The sequence below is a fragment of the Phocoena phocoena genome, chromosome 1 (assembly GCF_963924675.1).
Source record: "Phocoena phocoena chromosome 1, mPhoPho1.1, whole genome shotgun sequence".
NCBI classification, from domain to species: domain Eukaryota; kingdom Metazoa; phylum Chordata; class Mammalia; order Artiodactyla; family Phocoenidae; genus Phocoena; species Phocoena phocoena.
In genome coordinates this window covers 153,393,822-153,421,446 of record NC_089219.1, presented here as the reverse complement: position 1 = coordinate 153,421,446, position 27,625 = coordinate 153,393,822, and the positions used below count along the sequence as shown (strand labels likewise).

Here is a 27,625-nt window from a genome sequence, read left to right as displayed (position 1 = left end):
GATCTCATTGGTCAAGGTGATTTGGAGGAGAAAGTTGGAAGAATTTACCTGAAATACTTTCGTTCATTGTCTTCTCATTTTAGGATTACGTTTAAAAGACAATTCCTGTGATTGAGTTGTCTTTTGGAAGATTAAACCCATTTCAAGAGGACTTGGAGCTGGTCCTCGCCTTGAGGAAGCAGTGGCTTGTTTTCAAGAAGCCACTTCTCATCTGAGGATCTACTCAGCATGCCTAATCAAGGAGAAGACTGCTATTTTTTTTTCTATTCTACATGTACTAAAGTAAGAATTGGCATCTCTAAATCATTTCTTTCTATGATTTCCCTAATAAAATTGGATAAGATTTTCCCAATATACCAAGTCGTCTATATGTTTTGCTCAGCTATTTATTATCTGCTGTCAGTTTTTTAGTAAAGGGTAGCATTCCTAAGGGAATTCATTCTTCATCATTTTTTTCTCTTCATTTTATGTTCTCCATATTCTCCAAAAATAAAAAGGTTCATAGCATTTAATCATCATTCAGTGTTCTAGCTGTAATTAATCTGTTCAGGGTGCTTTTAGAATTGGGAACACTTTAACTGTGGCTGGCCAACTTTGCTTTTATTTACTTTGTGTTAAATGAATGGGTGGGTTGAATTTGACTTCTTGCTTCAGATTTCCTGCTGAATACTAAAGCCACTTTTCTAAATAAGCTTTTGCAGCTTTATTGCTTTTTCTTTGTCAGAGCTTCCTGTTTTTCAGCTTGATTCTTCTATAGCTCCATTTAGATCTGTCTGCTGTTTTCTGTTGTTCCTTTATGACTAATTCTATGCATGTGTATTTTTTTTCAAAAATTTTTCTTAAATCATATTGGTGCTGTGTTTAAAATTGTCAGTTTTGAGCAAAGCTTTGATTTTATATAGCAAGTTGCACAACAGTAGCATTTTGTTTCAGATATTAACGTTGTATGAAATACATAGTGAAGTATGGAATTATACTTAAATTCTAAGCTATTAACCTTCTGATTTTCCATTAAAAACTAGTTACACAAGTCAGGATGTATGAAATGGTTTTGAAGATTAATAGTAAAATATATTTTTAAAGAGTACCTAGTACTCCCATTTGTCTTTTTCAGCCCCATCTCTCAGCTTGTGTCATTCACGTTGTCAGATCAGATGTAGGATGCTGTCAAGAAATAGGTTTTAGGAAATTAAAAATTTGTTGACCTCAGATTGTTCGTGTCATGTCAGTTGTTTTCTACTTTACCTGTCTCTCCTTACTCCTTTGTGTTTGTCTAGATACCAAGAAATGTACAGTGAACATTTTGTCTGGGATCTAGTTTGGTACCACAGTTCTTTTCTGTATTATTCTCTTTGTTTACAGGGTGACAGTTGTCCATTCCGTCACTGTGAAGCTGCATTAGGAAATGAAACTGTTTGCACATTATGGCAGGAAGGGCGCTGTTTTCGACAGGTGTGCAGGTTTCGGCACATGGAGATTGATGTAAGTTTTCAGTTTGTATTATAGTAAGTAGTCTTGCGTCCTGATGGGCCAATAAAAAATATGGGGGTAAAAAACAACATTTCATATAACATGTGAGTTAAATTTTTTTAATGACCTAGTGAAATTTCTCTCATTAAAATGTTCACTTAATATCTAGATGTTACATGGTATGAATTGGTATCATATTTCTTAAAGGTAGTTTGGTAATCTGTCCAAAGTGTAAAAATTATATATGTATATTTGGGGGGTATTTATATTTCTATGTTTATTTTAAAGCAACCTGAACTTAGAGAGAACTTGCAAGTACAGTATTATAAAACTTTCTTCTAAGCCATTTAGGGGTAAATTACTGACATTTCCTATCACTTCCAAATACTTTCATGAGTGTTTCCTACAAACAAGAAAGATACTGTCTTCCATAACTGTGATACAACCATCAAAATTAGAAAATTAACATATATGTATTATTTTCATTGAATCCTCAGATCCCATTGAAGTTTTGCCATTGTACTAGTGATGTCCTTTATTGCAGTAGGAGTGAGTCCAGAATCAAGTGTTGCATATAGTTGCCATAACTCTTCAGTCTCCTTCTGTCTAGAACAGTTAGTCTTTTCTTGCCTTTCATTGGCCCTGACATTTTTGATAGTTTGAGGACAGTTATTCTGTAGAGTGTTCCTCAATTTGGGTTTATCTGATATTTTCTCATTACTAAATTCAGGTCATGTATATTTGGCAGGAATATCACAGAGGTGATATTCTTCTCATTGCTTACCATTGGGTGGCATACAATATTAATTATCCCATTACTGGTGGTGTTAACTTTGATCACTTCATTAAAGTGGTAGCCACCAGATTGCTTCACTATAAAGTTTTCCTTTTTGTATTTAGTAAGTATTTTTTGGAGAGGAACTTGGAGACCTTGTAAGTATCCCGTTCCTCATCAAGTTCTCAAGGTTTTTTTTCTAGCTTTTTATGTGTGAACTCATTGTTTCCTATTTTTTTTCAATGTGTTTTATGTCACTACTATCATTTGTTATCCTCAGGTTGACTCAGTTTGGGCCAGTAAGAGACCTTAAAGCTGGTTTTTGTGTCTTTTTGATGTTTCCATCATTCTTTGAACATGTCTTCACTTTGTGGCCTAACAAGATTATTCAGGTTCATCTGGTACTTTTCCTCCTCCAGTTGTGGAATCAGCCATTTCTGCAAGGAGCCTTGGTTCCTTCTAGTGTAACTGCTTCTGGAGTGTCACTGCTTCCAGGCATGCAGTGGACAGAACAGAGGAATATATAAATGTATATACATACATGTATATCATTGTTTATTACTTTATGTATTGAAAATCATGAGTTCACATAGATGCTTCCAGTTTACCAACACTACAGTGTTTTGTCTAGGCTTCTCCTTATTCATACTTGTAACTCTTTTCTCCAAAACTTGATTTCCATTGTTCTTAATCTTACTTGATCAGTCCCCTAGTTACGTAAACTAGACAGTGTATTACAGCCTGTCTCTTCCTCTCAGGCTCTGATGTCACATGAGGCTGCTCCTGCACAGGACGTCTTTCTCACCTTGTTTCGATTCTGACATCCTGTACCAGGGCAGGCCTCCCACCTTGCTCCACTGTGAGGACTCCTTCCTCACCCTGCTCCGGACCTCATGGATATGCCTTTTTCACATCCTTGGGCTTTGATACTCTGTGTTGGGCAGCCCTCCCATGTGAGATGCTTGCTTTCCTCACCCTGCTCATTCTCTGACTGTACCAGGACCCACTCAGAAGAGCCTGCCTTCCTCACCTCACTTGATCTTTGATGCCCATTCTAGGCTGACACTCCATGAGTATACCCTCCTCACCCTACATTAGGATCCCTTCTGCATTAAAGCCTTGCTCACCCTTCTCAGGCACCAACCTCGTGCCAGGCCATCCTCCTACACAAATGCCTTACTAACCCTGACACCCTATGGGCCGGTTCCACCTTGTCACATGGATGCCTTCCTCATCTCAGTCAACCTCCAACACCTTGCTCTGGGGCACTTGCCCTTCCCTCTCCCAACATGAATGCCTACCTCTCTCAGCTTCACCTAATGACTTTGGACTGAATTGTTTGAGATGGGGTGGGGAAAGAAGAAAGAGACTAAATATGCAATTTGTATGCCTGTGGTTATATAACTACTCCATTCTGGTTTCAGATTTATGGTCTCTCAGCTACATTCTGTGCTGTCTTCCAAATAGGGAATTCACTAAATACATTCAGAAAAAGAAATAGTCTGGAACTTTCAAAAGATCATGTTGTAACATTGCGAGCAGAGTGTAAACTGGCACAACTCCTAGGAAAGGTGTATCAGTCTCTAAGAACATCTGCGTTTGGAGATTTTCTAAAAAACTCGTGGGACTTGGCATATGGTTTATTCATGGCTAAGATTTATTACAGTGATATAGTAAGGTTACACTGATCATAAAAGAAAAAAACACAGAGACTGGAGGAATCCATGTGTGGGTTTCTTTTATTATCTTTCCCTCCCATAAGGGGTCACAAAGAACATACACTTCCCCCAGTGGTGAAAATGCAGCAACATGTGTGGGGTGTTTTTGCCCAAGGAAGCCCATTAGATCAGCATCCAAATTTTTTTATTGGGGCTGGTCACATAGGCACCCTCTACCTAACACATACCAAAACTCCAGTCTCCTAGAAGGATGTCAGGTGTTCAGCATAAGCCATATTGTTTGCATGAACAGTCCAGGCACAGTGATCAGTTAACTGACCAGGAGCATTATAAGAGCCAATTTCCCACATGCCGGGAAAGGACCAGCCTTACAAGCAGGCTATCTGAGGACTGCAGGCTTAGGGCTAGGCTACTCTGTTAACTCTTTTTTGCACAGAGGCTTGTTCGGCTGCATCTTTCAAAACTACTAACTACCTGTACCTTTGTCTCATCTGTACTCATGTGCAAAATGAGATCTATGCAGAATTACTCATTGTAACATAATTTGTAATATGTAAAGTGTATGAAGCAACTGAACCTTCATTTAAAATAAATTTTATTACATTCATACAGTGGAGTGCTGGGCAGCTGTTACCAAAAAATTTTTAAGGGATACTACTTACTTATTTATATGAAAAGATCAGGATATAGTGTCACTGAAAAAGCAAAGGACAGAATAAAGTGTGTAATATACTACCATTTGTGTTAAAAAAAAAAAGATAAGGAAAAGAATTTATATTTGTTTTTCACTCGTATATGCATTTTAAGTATCTCTGGAAGTATAAAGGAGAAACCTAACAACAATGGCTATAGGAGAGTGGAGACGGGAATGGTAAGGAGTCGGTTTACTGTATACCCCCCTTTCTAGATGCATCAACTTTCATTATTCATGGGTTCCATATTTGCAAATTTGTATATATGCTAAAATTTATAACCCCAAAATCAGTACAGATGTCCTCTTCGTGATCTATTTAGTGCCATGTTTGTTTGCATTTTTGTGCTTTTTGTTTGTGATTTTGCTGTTTTAAATGGCCCCCAAGTGTAGTGCTGAAGTGCTGTATGTAATGTCCCTAAGTGCAAGAAAGCTCTTATGTGCCTTGTGTAGAAAACACGAGTGTTCAATAAGCTTCATTCAGGTGTGAGTTACAGCGCTGTTGACCTTGAGTTCAGTGTTAATGAATCAGTGATATTTATTTATTAAAATTTTATTTATTTTTGGCTGCATTGGGTCTTTGTTGCTGTGCACAGGCTTTCTCTAGTTGCAGCGAGTGGGAGCTACTCTTCATTGCAGTGTGCGGGCTTCTCATTGTGGTGGCTTCTCGTTGTGGAGCACTGGCTCTAGGCACACAGGCTTCAGTAATTGCAGCACATGGGCTCAGTAGTTGTGGCACGCAGGCCCTGGAGTGTGCGGGCTTCAGTAGTTGTGGTGTGCGGGCTCTAGAGCATGCGGGCTTCAGTAGTTGTGGCACATGGGCTTAGTTGCTCCGCAGCATGTGGGATCTTCCCAGACTAGGGATTGAACCTGTGTCCCCTACATTGGCAGGCGGATTCTTAACCAATGCGCCACCAGGGAAGTCCCCAGTGATATTTATTAAATAAGGTATCTTTAAACACAGACACACATCAAACAAGATTATGTATTGATCACTTGATGAAAATGTGACCAAGAGCTTTCAGGAGCCCAACTCTGTTTCCTTGAGCAGAATGGTTCAGTATTTGCTAATTAAATAATGTGAGCATTAACTGTATATCTTTGGACCATGTGCTATGTTACTATTAAAAAGTTAAAGGAGGGGCTTCCCTGGTGGCGCAGTGGTTGAGAGTCCACCTGCCGATGCAGGGGACGCAGGTGCGTGGAGGATCCCACATGCCGCGGAGCAGCTGGGCCCGTGAGCCATGGCCGCCGAGCCTGCTCCGCGATGGGAGAGGCCACAGCAGTGAGAAGCCCGCATACCGCAAAAAAAAAAAAAAAAAAAAAAGTTAAAGGAGTAATCATATAGGAGAATGTTACTATGGAGGATGTGTTGCTAAGTGAAAATGTACAGAATTATATGGAACAACTTTAAGTGTGAATCAATACACTACAGGTTTTTGTCTTTTAAGAAAAAGAATTCTGTACCAAAATAAGTGACTCTCACTGGGTAATGGCCTAACAGGCATTAATTTTATTTTCCAAGTCATCTTCTTTGCTTATGTATTACTTTTTATTTTGAAACAAATAAAATTCAGTAAAAGTATTAAACAGATCAAATAAACGTCATGTGACTCTTGTATAGAGAGGATGCTATCACAGTAGTCATCCAGTAATTTGAAGATTGCTTTCAGGAAAGAAGTAAAAACTTAAGCAAACACAAATCCAGGAGCAAGGAAGATTGGCATTAGATTCTGCCTCAAGGAGTAACAGAATAATTGTTGTTATTCTAAAAAACAATGGTATCTATTATACCTACCTTTTAAGTGTAACGGGAGACTAATAAATACTATCCAGTTTTTTCAGAGGCAGAGTTATTTGCTATACTTTTTAAAAATATGTGGCAGTAAATGCAGGACATAAATTTTTTACATAGTTTTTACCCAATCACCTTTCAGAGATGTTGAGCTAATTTATATTTTCATTATCAGTATGTGGGACTCCATGATTCTTCCACATCCCTACCAACACAGTGTATTATCAAATTATCAGTCTCCCAATATAGTAGATATTGGGATCTTGGCCCTTTTTGATACATTTAAGGATCTTTTTGTAATGGTCATTGTTCCTCTGTTTCTTTCCTCCATATTTAAAGATTTCTGAAGTAGTGCTTCTGTTCTTTCCTGGAAATTTAATCCTTAGGCTGCTTATTATGAGAGATCCAGCATAATGCAGGTTATTAATCAGAATTTAGTTGCTTTTCAGAAGTGCTTATCACATCTTTTTTTTTCTTTTTCTTTATTGAACTATTTGTTAAAGTATATATAGAAATGTGCACATATCATAATCTTACAAGTTGAAGAATTTTCACAAAGTGAATGTACTTACTAGACCAGCACCCTGATCAAGAAATAGAACATTTCCAACACTCTGTCTTCCCCCTTCATCTCTTCATTGTCACTCACCACACCCCCAGAACTAATCACCGTCTTGACTACTCTGCAATAGAGGAGTTGGCCTGTTTTGGTCTTTACATAAACGGAATTATACAGGATGTGCTCTTCTGTGCCTGGCTTCTTTCGTTCTGCACCCATGGTGTTAAGTTTATTCCCTCTCATTACTAGATAGCATTGTATTTTATGAATATACTACGATGTATTTATCCTTTCTAGTGTTGATGTACATTTGGTTTGTTTCCATTTTGGAGCTGTTACAAATAGTGTTCTTTGAATATTCTTTATATACATCTAATGTGTATATTAGAACTTACGTATGTGTTTCTCTTGAACATATATCCTGTTATCCAGCAAATCATTCTAGATGTACCAGTATTCTTGTTTTTCTTGTTCCCCTTTATAAGAGCGAGGTAGCTTGGGAAGGAAAGATAACCATCCTAGTGTGTTACATGAACCTTCAGAAGTCACGAATGGGAAGAGGAAGAATTTTTCCAAGTCTTGAACTCTCAGCTTCAAATAATAACTGCAGTTTATTGCGTCTTTTCTGTGTGCTAAGTGCTTCATGTACATTATTTCATTTAATTCTCATGAGAAACTAATTAATAGCTACTGTTACTCCCATTTTATAGCTGAGGAAAGTGAGCCTAAGGTATTAAATTATTTGACATCACATGGTCAATAAGTAACATAATAGAGATTCTTGACTCTTATCTTTGATTCCATAATCTTACCTACTATATTACCCTGCTTTTCTAAATTAAATGTAGACATTTAGGAGTTCAAGGATTAGGGCAAGGAGGAAAGAATAGCAGACTACTTCCCTGTTCCTTTCATCTCTCTGTCATGCTAGAATAAGTTACTTTCAGCAGCCCTTCTTCCTCATACTCAAAATCATTTCACATGTCTCAGATTTTTTAACCTTGTATGAACTTTGTCCAGAAAACATGACCAAATTAATACAGGTCACACTATTTTTTATTTGAAAATAATGTGTTTTTCCTCTTACAGAAAAAACGCAGTGAGATTCCTTGTTATTGGGAAAATCAGCCAGTGGGATGTCAGAAACTAAACTGTGCTTTTCATCACAACAGAGGACGTTTTGTTGATGGCCTTTTCCTACCTCCAAGCAAAAGTGAGATTCGTTTCAATTTTGAAAGAATAGTTACTGTATAATGAACACCTACATGCACAATGTACAGAGTACTTTATAAACTTTGCTTTCTTTTAGTCTTGTGAGAGAGCAGTATTATTTCCACTCACAGATGAGGGAATTGAACTTTATTAAGGTTAAATGACTTGTACACAGTCATAAGCCAATAAAATAGCAGTCACGATTAAAACTTTGTTGCCAGAAATACATGCTGCTTCACAAATGTTTCTTGGCAAGATAGTTTAGATTACTACAGCTTATTACCTCATTTCCCATTTTCTTATCATATCTATAGAGATTTTCAAAAGAAACTTGATTCTCCAGGCCAGGGGTGTTGGCAAGTCTGGTCTTCCACCTGTTTTGTAAAATAAAGACTTATTGAAATGAAGCCCTGCCCATTTGTTTATGTATTTTCTGTGGCCAGATTTTGTGCTACTGCTTCAGAGTTGAGTAGTTGAGACAAGATCTACAAGGCCTAAGATATTTACTATATACCTCTTTACAGAAAAACGCTTGCTAACCCTGCCCCTGCTCTAGGGTGTAATCTAAAATGAAACTTACACTCTGCCAAAAGCTAGTAGTTAAAGTCCTTTTAAAGTAATTTCCTAGTGGAGTGATTAGCCATTTAAAGCCACATCTGCTATGTGATTAAAATTTGATGGATATATATTTTTATCTCTATTTAAGGGGAAAAAAGGCTCACTCCTTTCTGGTATAATTCAGAAGTATTGCCCGCTATCTCTTTAAAAAGCTGCTTCTTGATCAAAAAGCCTAGAATTTTAGTATTAAAGTTTAATGTCTAGAATTTGTAAATAGTTACTGTGCATCTAGCTTCCTGTTTATTCTCTGTTTTGAGCACCCACTTTGAGTGTGTTTATGTGCAGTGATTAGTTACTAGTTGAAAGCCACATTTTCCCTCCCTGGGAGTTTAAAACCTAATTGGGAAAATGGGGAAATTAAAAATTAGATTAAAATTTTAATTGAAAGACATAAATTAAAAGGACATGATGCTCAAAGAAAATCACCAAACTTACGATAGGTGGTTGGAGATTTTTTTTTTTTTAAAAAAAAACATCTTTATTGGAGTATAATTGCTTTACAATGGTGTGTTAGTTTCTGCTTTATAACAAAGTGAATCAGCTATACATATATCCCCATTATCTCCTCCCTCTTGCATCTCCCTCCCACCCTCCCTATCCCACCCGTCGAGGTGGTCACAAAGCTCCAAGCTGATCTCCCTGTGCTATGCAGCTGCTTCCCACTAGCTATCTATTTTACATTTGGTAGTGTATATATGTCAGTGTTACTCTCTCACTTCGTCCCAGCTTATCCTTCCCTCTCCCCGTGTCCTGAAGTCCATTCTTTACGTCTGTGTGTTTATTCCTGTCCTGCCCCTAGGTTCATCAGAACCATTTTTTTTTTAGATTCCATATATATGTGTTAGCATATGATATTTGTTTTTCTCTTTCTGACTTACTTCATTCTGTATGACAGACTCTAGGTCCATCCACCTCACTACAAATAACTCCATTTCATTTCTTTTTATGGCTGAGTAATATTGTATTGTATATATGTGCCACATCTTCTTTATCCATTCATCTGTCGTTGGACACTTAGATTGCTTCCATGTCCTGGCTATTGTAAATAGAGCTGCAATGACCATTGTGGTACATGACTCTTTTTGAATTATGGTTTTCTCAGGGTATTTGCCCAGTAGTGGGGTTGCTGAGATATATGGCAGTTACATGTTTAGTTTTTTAAGGAACCTCCATACTGTTCTGTCAGAGATTTTTGATGAATTGGGACTGTATCTTCTATTTTTAATTTATGAATGACTTTGTATGTCTAGCTGTGTTGCCCACTGTGCCTGAGTCACCAGAAGAGGAAGTGAAGGCTAGCCAGCTCACAGTTCAGCAGAGCAAATTATCTGTCCAGTCTAATCCCTCTCCTCAACTGCGAAGTATTATGAAAGTCGAAAGTTCAGAAAATGTTCCTAGCCCTACACACCCACCAGTGGTAATCAACGCTGCGGATGATGACGAAGACGATGATGGTAAGCTCTATCTCCTTCTTCAAGGCGAGTAAATGATCAGGGTAGCTGAGTGAAGTAGAATCAGACTTGAAGCTCTAGACCTGTTTTTAATTGGAAATTTGCCTCAAATTTTGATAATATAGATCAGTTTTCTGAGGAAGGTGATGAAACCAAAACACCTACCCTGCAACCAACTCCTGAAGTTCATAATGGATTACGAGTGGCTTCTGCCCGGAAACCTGGGGTCAATTTAAAACAAGGTAAGAAGAGGCTGTATTGATGCTGGTTCCTGCTCATAAATCTTGCAGCACTGTTGAGTGAGTCCAGACTATTTTAAATACCCTTGAAATTTAGTTCATGATTACCACCACCTCCATCTTCCTTGCGCCATACACACACACACACACACACACACACACACACACACACACACACACACACACCACACACACTTGATTTCTCTTATTTCTCTTATTCATTGAACAAACATTTGAATGCCAGCTGTGTACAAATAAACTGCAGAGGTGAAATGGTGCTGGTTCCTCATGTGGTTGCTATTTGCATTCCTAGGTGAATGTTTGAATTTTGGGATAAAAACTCTTGAAGAAATTAAATCAAAGAAAATGAAGGAAAAATCAAAGAAGCAAGGTGGTGAGTTATCAGGAGTTTTGACATGGAGGATTTTTTTTTAAATAAATAAATTTATTTATTGACTTGGTTCCCCCGGGTCTCAGTTGCGGCAGGCAGGTTCCTTAGTTGCGGCATGCATGTGGGATCTAGTTCCCTGACCAGGGATGGAACCCAGGCCCCCTGCATTGGGAGCGTGGTGTCTTAACCAGTGGACCACCAGGGAAATCCTGACACGGAGGATTGAATGTTGCTACAGAAGAACAGAAAGGACACTTCTGCAGCAATGAAGACCCAATGCAGCCAAAAAAAAAAAAAGATACTTCTGATAATAAGGACACTTGACACCAGCCAAAATGAGCAAATAGATTTTGATTTTTGTGGCTTCTTTGAAGTAAAACACAGTCTTATTTAAATCACAGTTGCTTTTTTAACCCATTGCAGCTGTTTCAGTCCCTAACTGTTCAGAGCTAGGCACATACAATGAAGAACCTGAAAGAACTTGTTTGTTTATTTTGAGAAATATAACTCTAAAGAATAGCATATAAGGTTTTTGTTTTGTTTGTTTGTTTGTTTTTTTGAACGCATTGCATGGCTTGCAGGATCTTAATTCCCCAACCAGGTATCGAACCCATGCCCCCTGGAGTGGAAGCATGGAGTCCTGACCACTGGACCGCCAGGGAATTCCCTAAACTATTATTTAAAAGAGGAAAAAGTTCATTTTGTAGTAGGTGAATTCTTCCTCAAGAGCTGCTAGGATTTTCTTCTGGTGCTTGCCTTAGCCTGGTTGATCTATATTTCCAACCCTAAAAATTATATAGTGTGAAATGCATTTAGAGAGAATCAGATGGTTGGTTCTAAGTGCCTTCTTGCTAAGGATTGTTCCGTAGCAACTTTGGAGTTGTGTTTTGCAGATAATTGAATATAGATGGAAAAGATTGAATTGACACACTTAATGGCAGATGTGCTTCTGAGGTTAACTTTAGAATAATGTTAGCCTTCCTAGTAAATAAAAGTACATTGAGTGCCTGAGTCACTCAAAACAGTTTTATATTTTACTTTCACATTGTGCCAAAGGCAGATAAAAAATAAGATTATCTCCCCTTTCCCTACTCCATTTCACTGTAGGCAAACAGGGACAGAAAAACTGATTGACTTGTAGTCCAGTGGTCTGTGTTGGATTTACCTGGTCTCAAAAACAGAATTTCTTGACTTCTGATAGCTTTATTTTCCATAAATTATTTACTGTTTTTGACTCTCTATATTTAGAAGGTTCTTCAGGAGTTTCCAGTGTTTTACTCCAACCACAGACCATTCCAGGTCCTGAAAAAGAGAATGTCCGGACTGTGGTGAGGACAGTAACTCTGTCCAACAAACAAGGTGAGGTATAGGTAGGTCTTAAGAGGTGTCAGCCTACTACTTTTAAATGACTTGGAGAGCAAAATGCTTGGGTTGGGTATATTGGTGGATTTGCAGGGAGTCTTCAGTATGTCGATTGGATAGAACGATGAAAAATTAGTGCATTTGCCCCTACTGTTTAAAAAGATGAAATTCTTAATCATGCAGCTCTCACATTATGTATTGTATTTGATTTTTACATATACTGTTTATTTTATCCATCAAATTTATTGACTGTCCATTGTAAGTAAAGAACTGTAATAAACCTTTCAAGTTATAGAAAAATGTAAAAGTCTTTTTCCCTTAATAGTCTTAAATCTGATAAGGAATATGACACAAGTAATTGTAGTATGCAGATACATTAAAATGTGCCATTCAGACAACAAAGAATCAGAGGAAAGAGATCTCACTTCTTGCTGGGGTGATCAAGGAACGTTATATAGGAGAGTTAGCAGTGGAGTAAAGTATGATTTCATTTAACATATGGAAGTGCACAAGCAAAAGTATAGCTTGGGTTTTATAATCAGTTGGTTAGACACAGCTTGTCTTTGTGTACTTAGCTACTATTAGTTAGGACTGTGCTATTGCTTCCCTTTGGGCTGTGCATTTGGTTATTTAAATTATTATTTAATAGGTTGATTTTTTTCCTTTTAATGTGGGTAGTTTTCCTTAAGACTGAGATCTGATTTCCAAGAGACTTTAATATCAGAGCATACTTTGTACCCATTAGTAGTTACTGAATATGGAAAAATTGGCTAATGGTAGAGAAATTCTGTTTTTGCCATTTTAGGAGAAGAACCTTTGGTAAGATTGAGTCTAACCGAGAGACTGGGGAAACACAAATTTTCAGGAGGTGAGATAAGTTTTGAGCATATCCTTTGTTTTCTGCTTGTTTGTGCATTACATATCTCCTCCAAAATTCTCTTTATACAAATGCCGTGTCAATATTGATATTAACTCCCTTGTATTTCTGGCTGAAAGCATGTATAAAATCTCTTCATGTTTTTGACATGTGAGAAATTATACAAATTTATAGTGTTTTAATTAGATTATGGCCAACTTTTTAGAAGGTACTCGGTTTAAAAAAGAGTAAAGAATATCTCTGTTTCTATGGATAAATGAAATTTGAGTTTTTAGAGGGAAAACATAGTGTCCAGTTAATATAAATTCAGTCCTTGAACTTATTAGTGCTATTTTATACTTAAGGAAGTATTTTACCATGTAACTGAATTATTGTGTACTGACCCTAGTGTATCTGTCTCAAAATAATTATTTTGAAAATCTTATCTGACTTCAGAGGTTCCTTCATACTCCTTTAAAATGTGCTTATGAATATGAAATCTTACCTGTTTTGTGTTTTGTTTTATACCATTCTCACTGCCTGAGAAATTTAGGTAAAAAATAACGGAAATAATCTATTTTAATATCAGCATATGTGTAATAAACTTTGTGATTTGGGGTTGTATATTTAAATTACAAATAAGAGGAGAGAGAAAAGTACATTCTGTGCAGGGTCTTTAAAGTCTTTATGGGACCCTGCTAAAGTTCTACCTTCAGTCAAGTGATCCAAAGAATAGTTTTTTAAAACTTTTGACATTTAAACAGCTTGTATTGACCAGTGTAATGCAGTAAACCAGGAGTGTCAGGAAACTTGGTTCAAGTCCTGGCTCTGTCACTAATTGGTGACTTGGGTAAGATACAGCATCTTTCATAACCTTAGATTTCTTATCTGGAATTGAAGAAAGGGGCTCTTTGACCTTTGGAGTCTTCGTGTCCCTGGAAAATTTTTAATTTTATGGTTCTTTTGCTGTCCTCCTAGTCATCCCAGTTGTATTTAATCACAGATCGACCTAGAATTCAACGGTTGGCCAGTTAAAGATTTTTTTTGTGCATAAAGATTTTTTTTTCACATATTCCTAATCCTGAATTTCAGCTTTAATCAGGGTTTATAATCTTCCATTTATAGTTTTAGTTATTTGGTAAATGTTAATTTGTGCATTCTAATTTTTTTATCTCCTTCCTTACCTCTTTTTTCTGGGACATTTTTATTCCTTCTCTAACATTGAGTTATAAGGAAGCTAGTGAATGAACACATCATATAAATGCAAAAAACTTACAGAGTTATTCTACATTGTCTGTTTCTGCCTGTATTTCTTGACCTTGCTAAAGGTTGGCTTGAAATCTTAAACTGAGTTCCCTCTCTCTGTTTGTAGGTTGCGACGGTGATCCTCCATTAAAGCATAGCCTTGCACAAAGGCTAGGGAAGAAAGTTGAAGCTCCAGAGACTGACACTGACAGAACACCAAAGAAAGGTACTTTTGTTCTAATATACTTTGTGTGTGTAATCTTGACACTTGTCTCTTGTAGTGTTAACAGGTGTGGTTTGTCATTCTTTTTGTTCAGGTTAATAAGATTATTCTTGTGTCTGTTTTATTATTCGTTCAACAAACATTTGAATGTTTACTCTGCTGGATTCTAGGTAGACACCATTGGATAAAAATAAACACCATCACAGACCTCAGGAGCTTGTAGTATAATGGCAGATAGGAATCCTTACATATATTGTGATAAATTCTGTGACAGAGAAAGTACACAGTGTTACGGGAGCACATAGGAAGGGCACCTAATCTCACCATCTGTCAGGGAAAGGTTCCCAGAGGAAATGATATTGAAGCTTAGACCTGAAACATGATTTAGCCAGGTAAAGTTGAAGGGCCAGAGGCAGAGAGTATAATACACAGAAGGCACAGAGCTCAAGGGGCTCACTGTGACTGAATCAGAATTGGAATGAAGAGCATGGTAACTGGAGAGGAAGAAGGGATTGGTCATATAGAGCAGTAATCCCCAACCCCCGGGTCACGGACAGGTAGCTGTCTGTGGCCTGTTGGGAACTGGGCCGCACAGCAGGAGGTGAGCAGCAGGTGAGCAAGCGAAGCTTCATCTGTATTTACAGCCACTCACCATAGCTCGCATTACCCCCTGAGCTCTGCCTCCTGTCAGCATTATGGTGAGTTGTATAATTAATTATATGTTACAATGTAATAATAATAGAAATAAATGCACAATAAACGTAATACGCTTGAATCATCCCAAAACCACCCCCTCCCCACCTTGGGTCCGTGGAAAAATTGTCTTCCACGAAACCGGTCCCTGGTGCCAAAAAGTTTGGGGACTACTGATAATAGAACCTTTTAAGCCATATTAGAGAGTTTGGGCTTATCCTAAGATAGTGGCAAACAATGGGAAGGTTATAAACAAGGATCAGGGATCCTCATATTGGCATTTTGGAGCCATCATCTAAAATACAGAGAAAGGGGATAAGAGTGCTGTGCAGGAATGAGTTAGCAGGCTGTTAAAATAATCCAGGCAGGAGGAGTTAGTGTCATAGATTTAGTGTTCTGGAAGTTGGTATGAAGAGATGCAGACTGATTTGAGAGATATTTGGAAGTTAGAATGATTTTATAGTTGAAGTTTTATTTATAGAAGGAAGTAAAGGGTTGGATTTTTTTCCCCTTGTCTCACTTGCAGTGAAGCAGTGGTGTTAATTACTTTAAAAAAAAAATGTTTTTTCCTTCTTGTGTTTAGTTTTAACTTCTGCCGAAGATAAGACACTTCTTTCCACTTCTCCCCTAGCCCAAGAGGCTTTGACGAGTAGACTTTCTTGTTTGGGGCTTTCTTATATTCTGAAAGCTGTAAACAGAAGTTACTTTTTTTCTTTGCAGTCAAATTTCCTTCCCTTTTGCCTATCAATCGTATTGAAGACTCTCATAACTAAAGAGCATATTTCAGAAGGATCTAGGGGGGAAAAACCTTTTGATGCCAATAAGATTTTAGAATGTTAAGATTTTAGAATGTTGCACAGTAACAAAATTATTTCCTTAAATTCAGTAATTTTTGCTTTTCAGATGTAAAAGAGAGGACTTTTTCTTTGTGCTTTCCAAGGTGCTCTAGAGAATCCATTATTTGTATAGATCTGTCTGTACTGTGAAGAAGAAGTTGTAAGACCTGAATAGATTTTTGAAAAGCACTTTCATTAGAAAACAAGTATAAGCCTAATTCGTGACCTTTGAAAAAGATTTTTGACCTATAAAAAGTCTCTGTTCAACTTTTTTTTTTTTGACAGTGTTCGTTGATTGATTGATTGATTGCTGTGGGCTCTAGGTGCATGGTCTGCAGTAGTTGTAGCTCATGGGCTCTAGAGCACAGGCTCTGTAGTTGTGGCACACGGGCTTAGTTGCTCTGCAGCATGTGGGATCTTCCCGGAGCAGGGCTTGAACCCGTGTCTCCTGCATTGGCAGGCAGATTCTTAACCACTGCACCACCAGGGAAGTCCCCAACTTTTTTTTTTTTTTTTTTTTTTTTAAACAGTTCAAGTTTCCAAGTCTCTGAAGGAGCGATTAGGCATGTCAGCTGCTCTAAACAATGAGGAGGCAGCAGGTAGGTAAACTCTAATGCCAGCTCCTGATATTTTTTTCCTTGCTGTTAGAATCTTTGGTTTTTCTCCAGTTTACCTTTTGAGTTATGTTGGGGCTTACGTTTTCTGTTTTTTGTGGGTTTGCTTTTTAAGTAATAGTTTTCTCACTGGAATGAGTTTTCTTTTTGTAGTTAAAGGTGGCAAAATGATTGTTTATGATAGCATTAATAACCAGAAATTAGAAATATCTAACAAAAGTGAATTAAGATAGTTATGTACTAAAATAATTGCTGTCATGAAAAGTCATGTTCTGAACAATAATGATATGGGAAACTTATCTCCTTGTATTGAACGAAGAAAGATTATGAAAGTATACACAAGTGCTTTTGTCTTAGGGCAACATATGAATCTTTTTATTGGGGGGCGGTGGGGAATGAAGTTTATTTTCTTATTATAGAAACATATTTCTTAGGGAAAATGTCCACATGTGAGATGATTTCCAGTTTTATAAAAATATATGCCTAGAAAAAAAGATACACCGAAATATTAACATTGGTTTTATCTGGGTGTTGAACTTTTAAGTAATTTTAATTTTCTTCATCATATTCCTCCTGTACTCTAATTTTTAGACTTTTAAAATTGTGAGATATAACTACCTAAGTGTATATACCTGTGTACAATTTTAAAGAATAATAAAATGAACATTTTGTGTATTGAGCCATCCAGCTTTTTTATTAAAATATTTTATTGCTGGATTCAGTAATGCATTTAAATTTTTATATCTATATGTATGAATAGTGTTAGCATGTGCTTTTCCTTTTTCATCCTATCCTTATCTTTAGATAAGGATAAGTATCATAAAAAGGGAATCTGATGTCAAACATTCTTTTGTAAACAACCTGAATTTAACTCTTCAGAAACTTTGAGGATTTCCTCTTATTTCTTCCTACTAGGCTGGGACTTCACTATGATAGATCTAAACATGGGTCTTTTTGTTCATTATGCTCAGTGTTTAGTGGGTCCTTTGAATCTAAGGACTTAACTAACTTTTTTAGTTGTAGAAAATAATCCTCTGATTTCTTTGAGTATGTCCTCCCCACCCTTCTTTTTGTTTTCTCTTTATGGAATTGTTATTAGATGTTGGAACTTTTGGACATATGCTCCATGTATCTTACCCTTGCCTTCATACTTTCCATTCCTTTGTTTTTTTTGCCTCACTTTCTATGACTTTTGCTTGGTTATATTTTCTAGATTAGGAATTGACACACTTTTTCTATGAAGGATCAGCTGGTAAATGTTTTAGACTTTGAGGTTCACAATCTCTTGTTGCAGCTACTCAACTCTGCCACTGTAGTGTGAAAGCAGCCATTTGCAGTATGTAAATGAATGAGTGTGGCTGTGTTCCAGTAAAGCTTTATTTATAAAATTTAGACCATGGCCATATTTGGCCCATGGACTATATAGTTTGCTGACCCTGTTCTAGATGGCTGATATTCTACTAGCCTTGTCTTTTTTTTTTTTTTTTTAATTAGGTTGGATTTATTTTGTCACTTGGCTTTTTATTTTCCAAGAACTTTTTTTAGTTCTCTGATTTCTCCTTTTGTACAGCCTGATGTCAGGCAGTTCTGGGGCTTCTTTCTTTTTTAAAAAGTAATTTATTTTTTATTTTTAAAAATTTATTTTGTTGAAGTATATAGTTGGTTTACAATGTTACATTAATTTCTGCTGTATAGCAGAGTGATTCATTTATACATATATACACGTTCTTTTTCATATTTTTTCCATTATGGTTTATCACAGGATAGTGAATATAGTTCCCTGTGCTATATAAGTAGGACTTTGTTGTTTATACATTCTATATGTAATAGTTTGCATCTCCTAATCCCAAACTTCTAATCCATCCCTCCTCCAACCCCCGCCCTTGTCAACCACAAGTCTATTCTCTATGTCTGTGAGTCTATTTCTGTTTCATAGATAAGTTCATTTGTGTCATATTTTAGATTCCACATGTAAGTGACAGTATATGGTATTTGTCTTTCTCTTTCTGCTTACTTCACTTAGTATGATAATCTCTCATTCCATCCATGTTGCTGGAAATGGCATTTATTTCATTCTTTTTTATGGCTGAGTAGTATTCCGTTGTATATATGTACCACATCTTCTTTACCCATTCATCTGTCAGTGGACATTTAGGTTGCTTCCATGTCTTGGCTATTGTAAGTAGTGCTGCAGTGAATATCGGGGTGCATGTATTTTTTCAAATTATATTTTCTCTGGATATACGCCCAGGAGTGGGATTGCACGATCATATAGAAATTCTATTTTTAGTTTTTTGAGGAACCTCCATACTGTTTTCCATAGTGCTACACCAGTTTACATTCCCACCAGAAGTGTAGGAGAGTTCCTTTTTCTCCACACCCTCTCCAGCGTTTGTTGTTTGTAGGCTTTTTGATGATGGCCATTCTGACCAGTGTGCCTCATTGTAGTTTTGATTTGCATTTCTCTAATAACTAGTGATGTTGAGCATCTTTTCATGTGCCTGTTGGCCATCTGTATGTCTTTGGAAAAATGTCTATTTAGGTTTTCTGCCCATTTTTCAATAGGGTTTTTTTTTTTAATTGATTGTTGAGTTGTATGAGCTGTCTATATATTTTGGAAATTAAGCCCTTGTTGGTCGCATCATTGGCAGATATTTTTCTCCCTGTCTGTAGGTTGTCTTTTCGTTTTGTTTATGGTTTCCTTTGCTGTACGAAAGCTTGGAAGTTTGATTAGGTCCCATTTGGTTGTTTTGGTTTTGTTTGCTTTAATTTCTGTTGCCTTGGGAGACTGAATTAAGAAAACATTGGTACGATTTATGTCAGAGAATGTTTTGCCTATGTTCTCTTCTAAGTTTTATGGTGTCATGTCTTATATTTAAGTCTTTAAGCCATTTTGAGTTTATTTTTGTACATGGTGGTGAGAGGGTGTGTTCTAACTTCATTGATTTACATGCTGCTATCCAGCTTTCCCACCACCACTTGCTGAAGAGACTGTGTTTTCTCCATTGTATATTCTTGCTTCCTTTGTCTAAGATTAATTGACCGTAGGCATGTGGGTTTATTTCTGGGCTCTTTATTCTGTTTCATTGATTGGGGTTTCTAATTTGAATCTTTTTTTTTTAATGGGTTTGTATGTTATTTTGTCTTCCTCATTGCTTCTCTTCATTTTGGTTCATTTTTAATGTTGCTTTTTCATAGTTGTAAGTACTGGGCCTAGGTTTCTTACAACCTAGAATCACTGGGCCTGTGATTCTAAAGGTCTTTTTCCCAAGTGGTCCTCTCTCCTGGCTGGGAGATCTGTTTGCCTAAGTAGAGAGGGTGCACTAAATGGCAGCCTGTGTTGGTTGTAGGCTGCAAGGCTGAGGGCTCATATGATTGCCATGGTAAGAAAGCCTTTCTTTACTTTCAGAGTGCAACTAATTTCATTTTCTAGCTTTGCTTTTTACTTTTCTCCCTCACCTCTCGTTTTTCTGCTTGGCATTTGTGAAAGCCTGCAATTTTCATGCTCTACTTCTTTTCAGCCCCAGCATCCTCATAGTGTGCTCCCTTCCCTGACAGATTCTCCTCTTTTTAGGGAGCAGTTCTCAGGAGAAGGTCTTGATTGATCCAGCTGTTCTGTTGTAAACCATCCTTAATTTCTACCACTGTTAATTTTCATAGTGGTTTGGCAGTTTTCTTTGCCTGTTTTTTGAAGAACAGATTTCACTCCTATGGTTTTATCTATTCTTTTTCTGTTTCTGTAATTTCAGACATCTTTCTGTCTCAAGTTCCTCAAGGTTTATGTTCTGCCAGTAGCATCCTTGTTTTCCATTGCTATTGTGGATTTATTCTTTTAATGTCTTCTCTGTTGTTTTGATGAAATTTTGTAGTGTAGGGAAACAGGGTCTCTGTGTCACCATTCACATTCTTTTTTTTTTTTAATACATGTATTATTTATTTATTTTTGGCTGCATTGGATCTCCGTTGCTGCACGCGGGCTTTCTCTAGTTTGCGACGAGTGGGGGCTACTCTTCGTTGTGTTGTGCGGGCTTCTCGTTGTGGTGGCTTCTCTTGCTGTGGAGCGTGGGCTCTAGGCACGTGGGCTTCAGTAGTTGTGGCACGAGGGCTAAGTAGTTGTGGCTCACGGGCTCTAGAGCACAAGGTCAGTAATTGTGGTGCACCAGCTTAGTTGCTCCGTGGCATGTGGGATCTTCCTGGACCAGGGATTGAACTCGTGTCTCCTGCATTGGCAGGCGGATTCTTAACCACTGACCATTCACATACTTTCTTAAAGTGGTTTTGAGATCAGACTACTATCTTGAAATGGAAGAATTTTTATTTAAAAAACCTAAGAAAATTAGTGAGTACTTCCTCTGTAACAGGTACTGTACTAAAATAATTAGACGTAGTCACTGTTCTCATGAAGTATCCAGTATGATTGGAATTACAAGGAGTTACCCCGTACTGTGTGATCAGTGCTGTGATCAGAGAAACAAACTAGACTGCTGGAGGGAGGGTGTCAGGTTCTAAGCTGATCTCACTTTAAACTAACTAAGCAGCAGGAGAAATGAGACCAGTAGGGAATATTCCATATAGAAGGGACAGCATATTCAAAGATTCAGAAGGTGAGACAGAAGTGATATGTTTAAGGTTGTAAAAGGATATTTTTTGTTTTGATCTTTCTTTAAAAGGTGTTGGTAAAAAAAAAAAAAAAAGGTGTTGATGATTAAATATGTCTGTGTATAATCTCCAAATTGTTCTTATTTTTCTCACATCGCTTCATTATTTCTTTCTTTAGACCCTTCAGTAATGAGGACAGGCATATGTGCCAAGTGTGAAATTTTCTCTTTAGTTTAAACAAATATGAAATGATTAATGTATTATTAAAAATAGCTCTTCAGTGGCATGCCAGTCTCTGGGCCTTTCTCATTTTACTTCTGTCTTGTCACATGTTCTACTTCCTTTTCGTCCTTTCAATGTCACTTAAATATTACTCTGAAAAGCTTCCCTTAACCAATCTGTAGAAAAAGGTTGGTGTTCTTGCTGTATGCTCCTACATAGCATTATACAATTGACCCTTGAACAACATGGGTTTGAGCTGTGTGGGTCCACTTATACGTGGATTTGTTTTCAATAAGTATGTACTACAGTACTACACGTTCCATGGTGGGTTGGTTGAATCTGCAGATGCAGAACCATGGATACGGAGCCCAGTTGTAAAGTCACATATGTGGGGTTTCAACTGCGTAGGGGTTGGTGCCCCAGTACTCCATCCTAACCCCTACATTGTTTAAGGGTCAACTTTACCTCCTTTATCAAAGCTGTTATCATTACCATACTTTGTTGTTGTTTAACTATTGGTCCGTTAGACTGCGAACTATCAGTACATGTGGGCAGAGTTTGCATTTTGCTTGCCATTATATTTCTAGCATAGTGTCTAGCATGTGTTTATATCTGTGCACGAATGGAAGAATTTATTTTTATTGGTAAGATTTATAATGACAAGCTTCTCTAAGTAGTAACTGGCTTTCAGGATCCTCAAGAATAAGCTTCTGAATAGCAATCCAAATCACTAATTTTTGCCTCCTAAGAGTTTTCCTTCAGGGCCACTATCTAAAATTGAGATTGAAACTAATGTGCTTTTGACCATTTTAATTGCTTGCCTAAGTGATACCACTCTATTGGACTCTGTCCTGATCCAAGAATAGAGAGATCATAAGTCATTAGGAGATGAAATCCAAGTACAGTGATTTGTTTTTCCCCCATGAAAGCAGAGAGAATTACTAAAGTTGCTGAGATCCACGTGAAGACATTAGAAGAAATTCTTCTCGAAAGAGCCAGTCAAAAACGTGGAGAATTGCACACTAAACTCAAGACAGAAGGACCTTCAAAAGTTGATGATTCTACAACAGGAACAAGAACCTCCTCCACTGTCCGCATCAAAACGTTCTCTGAGGTCTTGGCTGAAAAGAAACACCGGCAGCAGGAAGCAGAGAGACAAAAAAGCAAAAAGGACGTAACCTGCATCAAGCTAAAGACTGATAATGAAATTAAAAAAACAGTGGTTTTGCCACCTGTAGTAGTCAGCAGAGGACAGTCAGAGGAACCTGCAGGTAGAGCGAAGTCTATGCAGGAAGTGCATATCAAGACGCTGGAGGAAATTAAACTGGAGAAGGCTCTGAGGGTGCAGCAGAGTTCTGAGAGCAGAACCAGCTCCCAGCCTCAGCCTGAGGCCACCCTGGGGGCAAGACGGCTTCTCCAGATCACTAAAAGAACAGGTAACAAAAGAACTTGGTCTGTAGTACCACTTCCCCAGATAATATTTCAAAGGGCAGTATTCTACAGGATATTCATAGGAATTCTGTGAGAACTTTTCTTTACTCAGATAACTTTGAAAACCACTGGATTAAAAGAAGTTAAGCTGGGCACTGAAAGAAGTTAAGCTGGCAGTCCAGTGGTTAGGAATCTGTGCTTCCACTGCAGGGGGTATGGATTCGATCCCTGGTTGGGGAACTAAGATCCCACAAGCTGTGAGGCGTGCCAGCACCCACCCCCACCCCACCCCCCAAAAAAGTTGTTAAAGCTCTTTCTTTACAACAACTGTATATAGACCTTGATATTTTAATGTGCATTTTGAATCTGTTTGAGGACTAAATAGATTTTGTCCACAATTTTTATTTGTCCTATCTTATCATTACTTTTATTAAGAAAAGTTTTGTTTAACTTCATCTGTTACAAGGTTGCAGCACGAATAAAATTACTAGTGATGTGTTTAATGTGAATCTAGGTATAAAAGAAGAGAGGAAACTTAAAGAAGAAAGTGTTGTTGCTTCTCAGAGCAGTGTTACTAGAACAGAGGCTAAAGAGGTGAGTTTGTTTAGAATCATTTTATAATTTTGTCCATGGCAAGCAAAGGCTAGATGAATGGTATATGTGCTTTTTAGTTTTAGTTTATAAGTTTTCTATTTAACACTTCACTGATATATCCAGGTAAACAGTCTTTCACTATGCTTATAATTTTCTATGAGAGTTTTCTGTACTTCTGTGTATATCGGTGTTTTCTGCCCTTTTAAAGTTGTTTTTAATTGGCCATTCATATTTTTTAAACTAAGTTTTCCCTTGCCTTTGAGAGTAATGCTACTCATTTATAAAACTCAGGAATTTTTATTTTTTAAAAAGAATGAGGAACCCTATAATTCCACATTCCAGATGTCACCACCCTTAGTTTTTTTGATGCATTTCTTTCAGGCCTTTTCTTTGTATATGTATGTACGTGAACTTGTTTAATGTTTAACTCATATTTAGAACATAGGTGAGAACTCTACAGTGTATCATTTTGCAGCCTGCTTTGACTTTACCATATTAATAATTCTTCAAGACAATTGCTTTTACCGGCCACGTAGTGTTCTATTACACAAATATAGTCTGTTTCTGGACTGGATTTTGTTTTACCCAGTTAAGATAATGAACGTCTTTGTACATACATTTTTGTGCAAGTGTCTGACTAGGAACCATTTGTGTTAGACTTACGGTCATGATAGTCTAGCTTATAGAATTTCGGTTTTTATTGTTCCACACATCTTTAATCTTTTATCTTGATCTTTCTATTTAATATCATATAAAAGGCAAAAGCTCTTGTGTTCTAGATCATGTGAAACTTTGCTCGACTTAGATGTTAGCTTGGTAACTTATAAACAATAATTATCATCATACAGGTTGTTGGAGGTACTAGATTTTAATTCTGTCGTTTAAATTTATCCATAGACTTCAGATGAGACCACAGCAGTTGACATCACTAAAATTCAAGTCAAGAGATGTGAGACAGTGAGAGAAAAGCATGTGCAGAAACTGTCGGAGAAGGGAACCTCACAGAAGGAAAAATCAGTTTTGACACTCCTTCGGGGAGATTTAGACACTTGCAACACCCAGTTAGCAGAGAAACCAGTGCTCGCTACCACGCCAGACATCACACGGCTCCTGACTAAACGGCCTCATTCAAAGATATCCCAGAAGACAGAGGTGGAAACCTCAGGGATTGGGCACTCAAAACTGAATGTGAAAGGTGCAACACAGACCTTGGAAAAAAGGGGTAAAGGTGAATGTTTTTTCTAGTGCATTTTGCTTTAGAATTTCAAAATTACCAAGTTTCAGTGACTGCCTGGCAATAATTGGGTTGAATTTCATTTGCCTTTGTATACTGGTCACACAGATGGGTAGTAATATTTCTGAAGATTCTATTTAAAAAGACAGAAAGACTAGATGAGTTCCTTTTTCACAATTTAAAATTGCTGTTTATAAGGCTTTGTCTAAAACTTTCCATGGTGCCTTTTCCCTCTGGTTTTGAAGGAGAAAAACACCAGGGAAGCAAAGAGCAGTAGCAAATTCAAGAGGCACTGAAAGGAATTGTTTGGGGGGGGCGGGGAGAGGGGAGAGTGTGTGTATACATATATGTACATGCACACACACGTATGTAGATACATGTGTATATATATACACGTATGTGTGTATATATTATGACCAAGTGTAGTGCAGATTGCTGGTGGATCATTTTCAGTCTAGTTTTCTTTTTTGGTTAGTTGGTTGGTTTGTTTTTTTACTTATTTGTGCTGTTTCTAAATTGCTGAGAAGGAATTTTGATATTCTGAGTTATTCTCCATGTAAAAAGGGGATTATTCTAGCTTTTAATCAGATGTGTTCTGTCTTGTAGCTAAACCTAAAATGAATGTGAAGCCATCTGTGGCTAAAGTTGTCTCATCACACAAAGTGGCCCAAAAACGCAGGGCAGTGGAGGCCCACTCTGCTGTCATTGCATCTGTGAAACCACTCACCTCCAGCAGTGTCCTGCAGAAAAGCCCAGCCAAAAAAGCAGCTGTGGTAAGAAGGAAATCCACCTCAGTGGTGCTTTAGTCTGTGTGGTAGGAAAGTGGGCAAGATGAATTCTCTGTTAGCTCTCTCTGTATTATGTGTAATAGTTTGTCAATTCCTAAGCATTTTAGTTGTTTAGGTTGTTACTGTATGTTATGTTTACAGTTTAAACATTTGCAGTGGCAGGGTGAATTTTTTTTTTTAACCTAATTAAGATATTTTGCTTATTTGTACCCTCAGTCTTTGGATTTATTCTTGGATTCCCAGGCTTAAAGAATGGTTCTAAGAAGGCAGCAGAGAAAATGAATCTGCTCAAATTTAAAAGCCTGACTCTCCCACTGAATTACCTTACTCTCACTTTTGTAGGCTGTTGTCCCACTTCTCTCTGAAGACAAATCAGTCACTGTGCCTGAGACAGAAAAACCTAGAGACAGGTAATACCTTGCGATTCTTTTTAACCAAAGTTTAGGCCGCTATTATTGTTCATGCTCTCTAGAGAATAACACTGCTAAATAATTTGAAAATTTTACAGTTTAGCCACATCTAAATAAATCTTCTAAACTTCATATTAATTGCAGGAAAACATGATATTCAAGGTTGCTGTTCTCTTTTGGTGCTGTTTATATTTTGCCTGTATTATTGAAAACAGTTTTTAAACACCTGTCTGGATTCTCCTTTAAAGGATGAAAATGCCTTTATCCCAAATCAGTGAAACAATTCTTTGTTTATGTGTGTCTTCAGAAACAACTCTTTGCTAAAATTCTTTGTGTACCCGAGACTGGGTGGTCCAGCCAACCATTGATGAAGGGCAATTATCTAATAATCCTTTGGGGTTTTTTTCTTACAGTTTTGTGCTGCCTCCAACCCAGTCCTCTTCAGATCCTTCCCCACCAGAAGTATCTGGCCCTTCCTCATCCCAGGTGGCCACAAAAACTCGCCGACTCAGCTCTGCCTCAACAGGAAAGCCGCTACTGTCTATGGAGGATGATTTTGAGAAATTAATATGGGAGATTTCAGGAGGCAAATTAGAAGCTGAGATTGACCTGGATCCTGGGAAGGATGAAGATGACCTTCTGCTTGAGTTATCAGAAATGATTGATAGCTGAAGGTTGTAGTAGAACATTTAAAACAAAAACACAAAAAAAAGACTCACCAAAAACTGGACTTAGTTTCATCTATTATAACATTTATCCAAAATGATCATTTCTTTAGTCTAGAATTTTCCCCAAATAAGAAATATACCTCTGAATTATCCATGTGTGTTCTGGATTCCTTGGGGTCAGATTTTTAAAGTCCCTTGGTAGTCGTTTTGTCCATTTGATGCCATTGTTTAGCATCTTTGAGAAAAAAGTTCTGTCTTACCCCTCTCTCCACAAAAAGACTGAGCGGGAGACCTAAGTGAAAGGGTACAAGAAAACTTAGTGACTCCTTGAGGTGTTTGTCAGTTTTGGCTTTTTTCCCCTTTGTTGTATTATTTCTTTTATGTATTATCCTAATGTACCTACTGTTACCTGAGTTTGAAAAGGATGAAGACAGCTGCTACCATTAAGGACCAAATTTCATGCCACCACTAAACAAAAAAATCCACTCAGTCTGTGTTAAATTGTACGTCTTTTTAAAGGTATTTGGAAAATTCAACTAAGCTTCTAGAGACAGCTGAGCAGCTCAGGAAACCTGTAATCTGGACATAACTTTTTGGATGTGATTTTCATGCTGCTTCTGCTCTGTAAGCCTCTGAAGAGCAATAGCTGATTTATTATTACTGTAATTTTTTAAGGCTTTAAAGTGCCTCAGGGGTCCTCTGAAACTAATTTTCTATTTCTGGGATTCCTTGGATTCTTAATAAGAGATGGTGACATAATGATTACAGGAATTTATTTTTTAGTAAGAAAGTTGTCCCTTCTCTTCTTCAGTACTTGCCACCTTACTAGCATTGAATTATCACAGGGATAAAAATTGGTTAACTTTTAATTTCTAATTCTCCTAGCAAACTCCTCTTGCCCAGTATTTATTTGGTGCCCTTTAAACACCTGAGGGGGGCGGAAATGAACTCATTCAAGCTGCCATTATTT

At 37.4% G+C, this 27,625-nt stretch overlaps 1 protein-coding gene across 2 annotated transcripts; it reads left to right on the top strand.

Moving 5' to 3' along the window:
• Positions 1-228: 228 nt before the first annotated feature.
• Positions 229-26,686, top strand: ZC3H11A (zinc finger CCCH-type containing 11A). Of its 2 annotated transcripts, none has more exons than XM_065881020.1 (16): positions 229-282; positions 1,363-1,482; positions 8,059-8,182; positions 10,050-10,253; positions 10,376-10,492; positions 10,803-10,883; positions 12,129-12,239; positions 13,048-13,110; positions 14,471-14,569; positions 16,626-16,694; positions 22,463-22,966; positions 23,476-23,555; positions 24,453-24,777; positions 25,396-25,562; positions 25,920-25,987; positions 26,401-26,686. In XM_065881020.1, exons 1-16 carry the CDS (start codon positions 229-231, stop codon positions 26,657-26,659), a joined length of 2,445 nt encoding a protein of 814 aa, XP_065737092.1. In that variant the 3' UTR covers positions 26,660-26,686. The 2 variants fall into 2 exon arrangements, with proteins under 2 accessions (XP_065737092.1, XP_065737083.1); XM_065881011.1 differs by having other exon boundaries at positions 24,453-24,783.
• The last annotated feature ends 939 nt before the right edge of the window (positions 26,687-27,625 follow it).

Bases quoted from the DNA above. Each gene is read 5' to 3' on its own strand.
- ZC3H11A (XM_065881011.1), top strand. From the start codon at position 229: ATGCCTAATCAAGGAGAAGACTGCTATTTTTTTTTCTATTCTACATGT. The intron at 12,240-13,047 runs GTGAGGTATAGG...TTGCCATTTTAG, and splicing joins AACTCTGTCCAACAAACAAG to GAGAAGAACCTTTGGTAAGA. The intron at 22,967-23,475 runs GTAACAAAAGAA...ATGTGAATCTAG, and splicing joins CCAGATCACTAAAAGAACAG to GTATAAAAGAAGAGAGGAAA.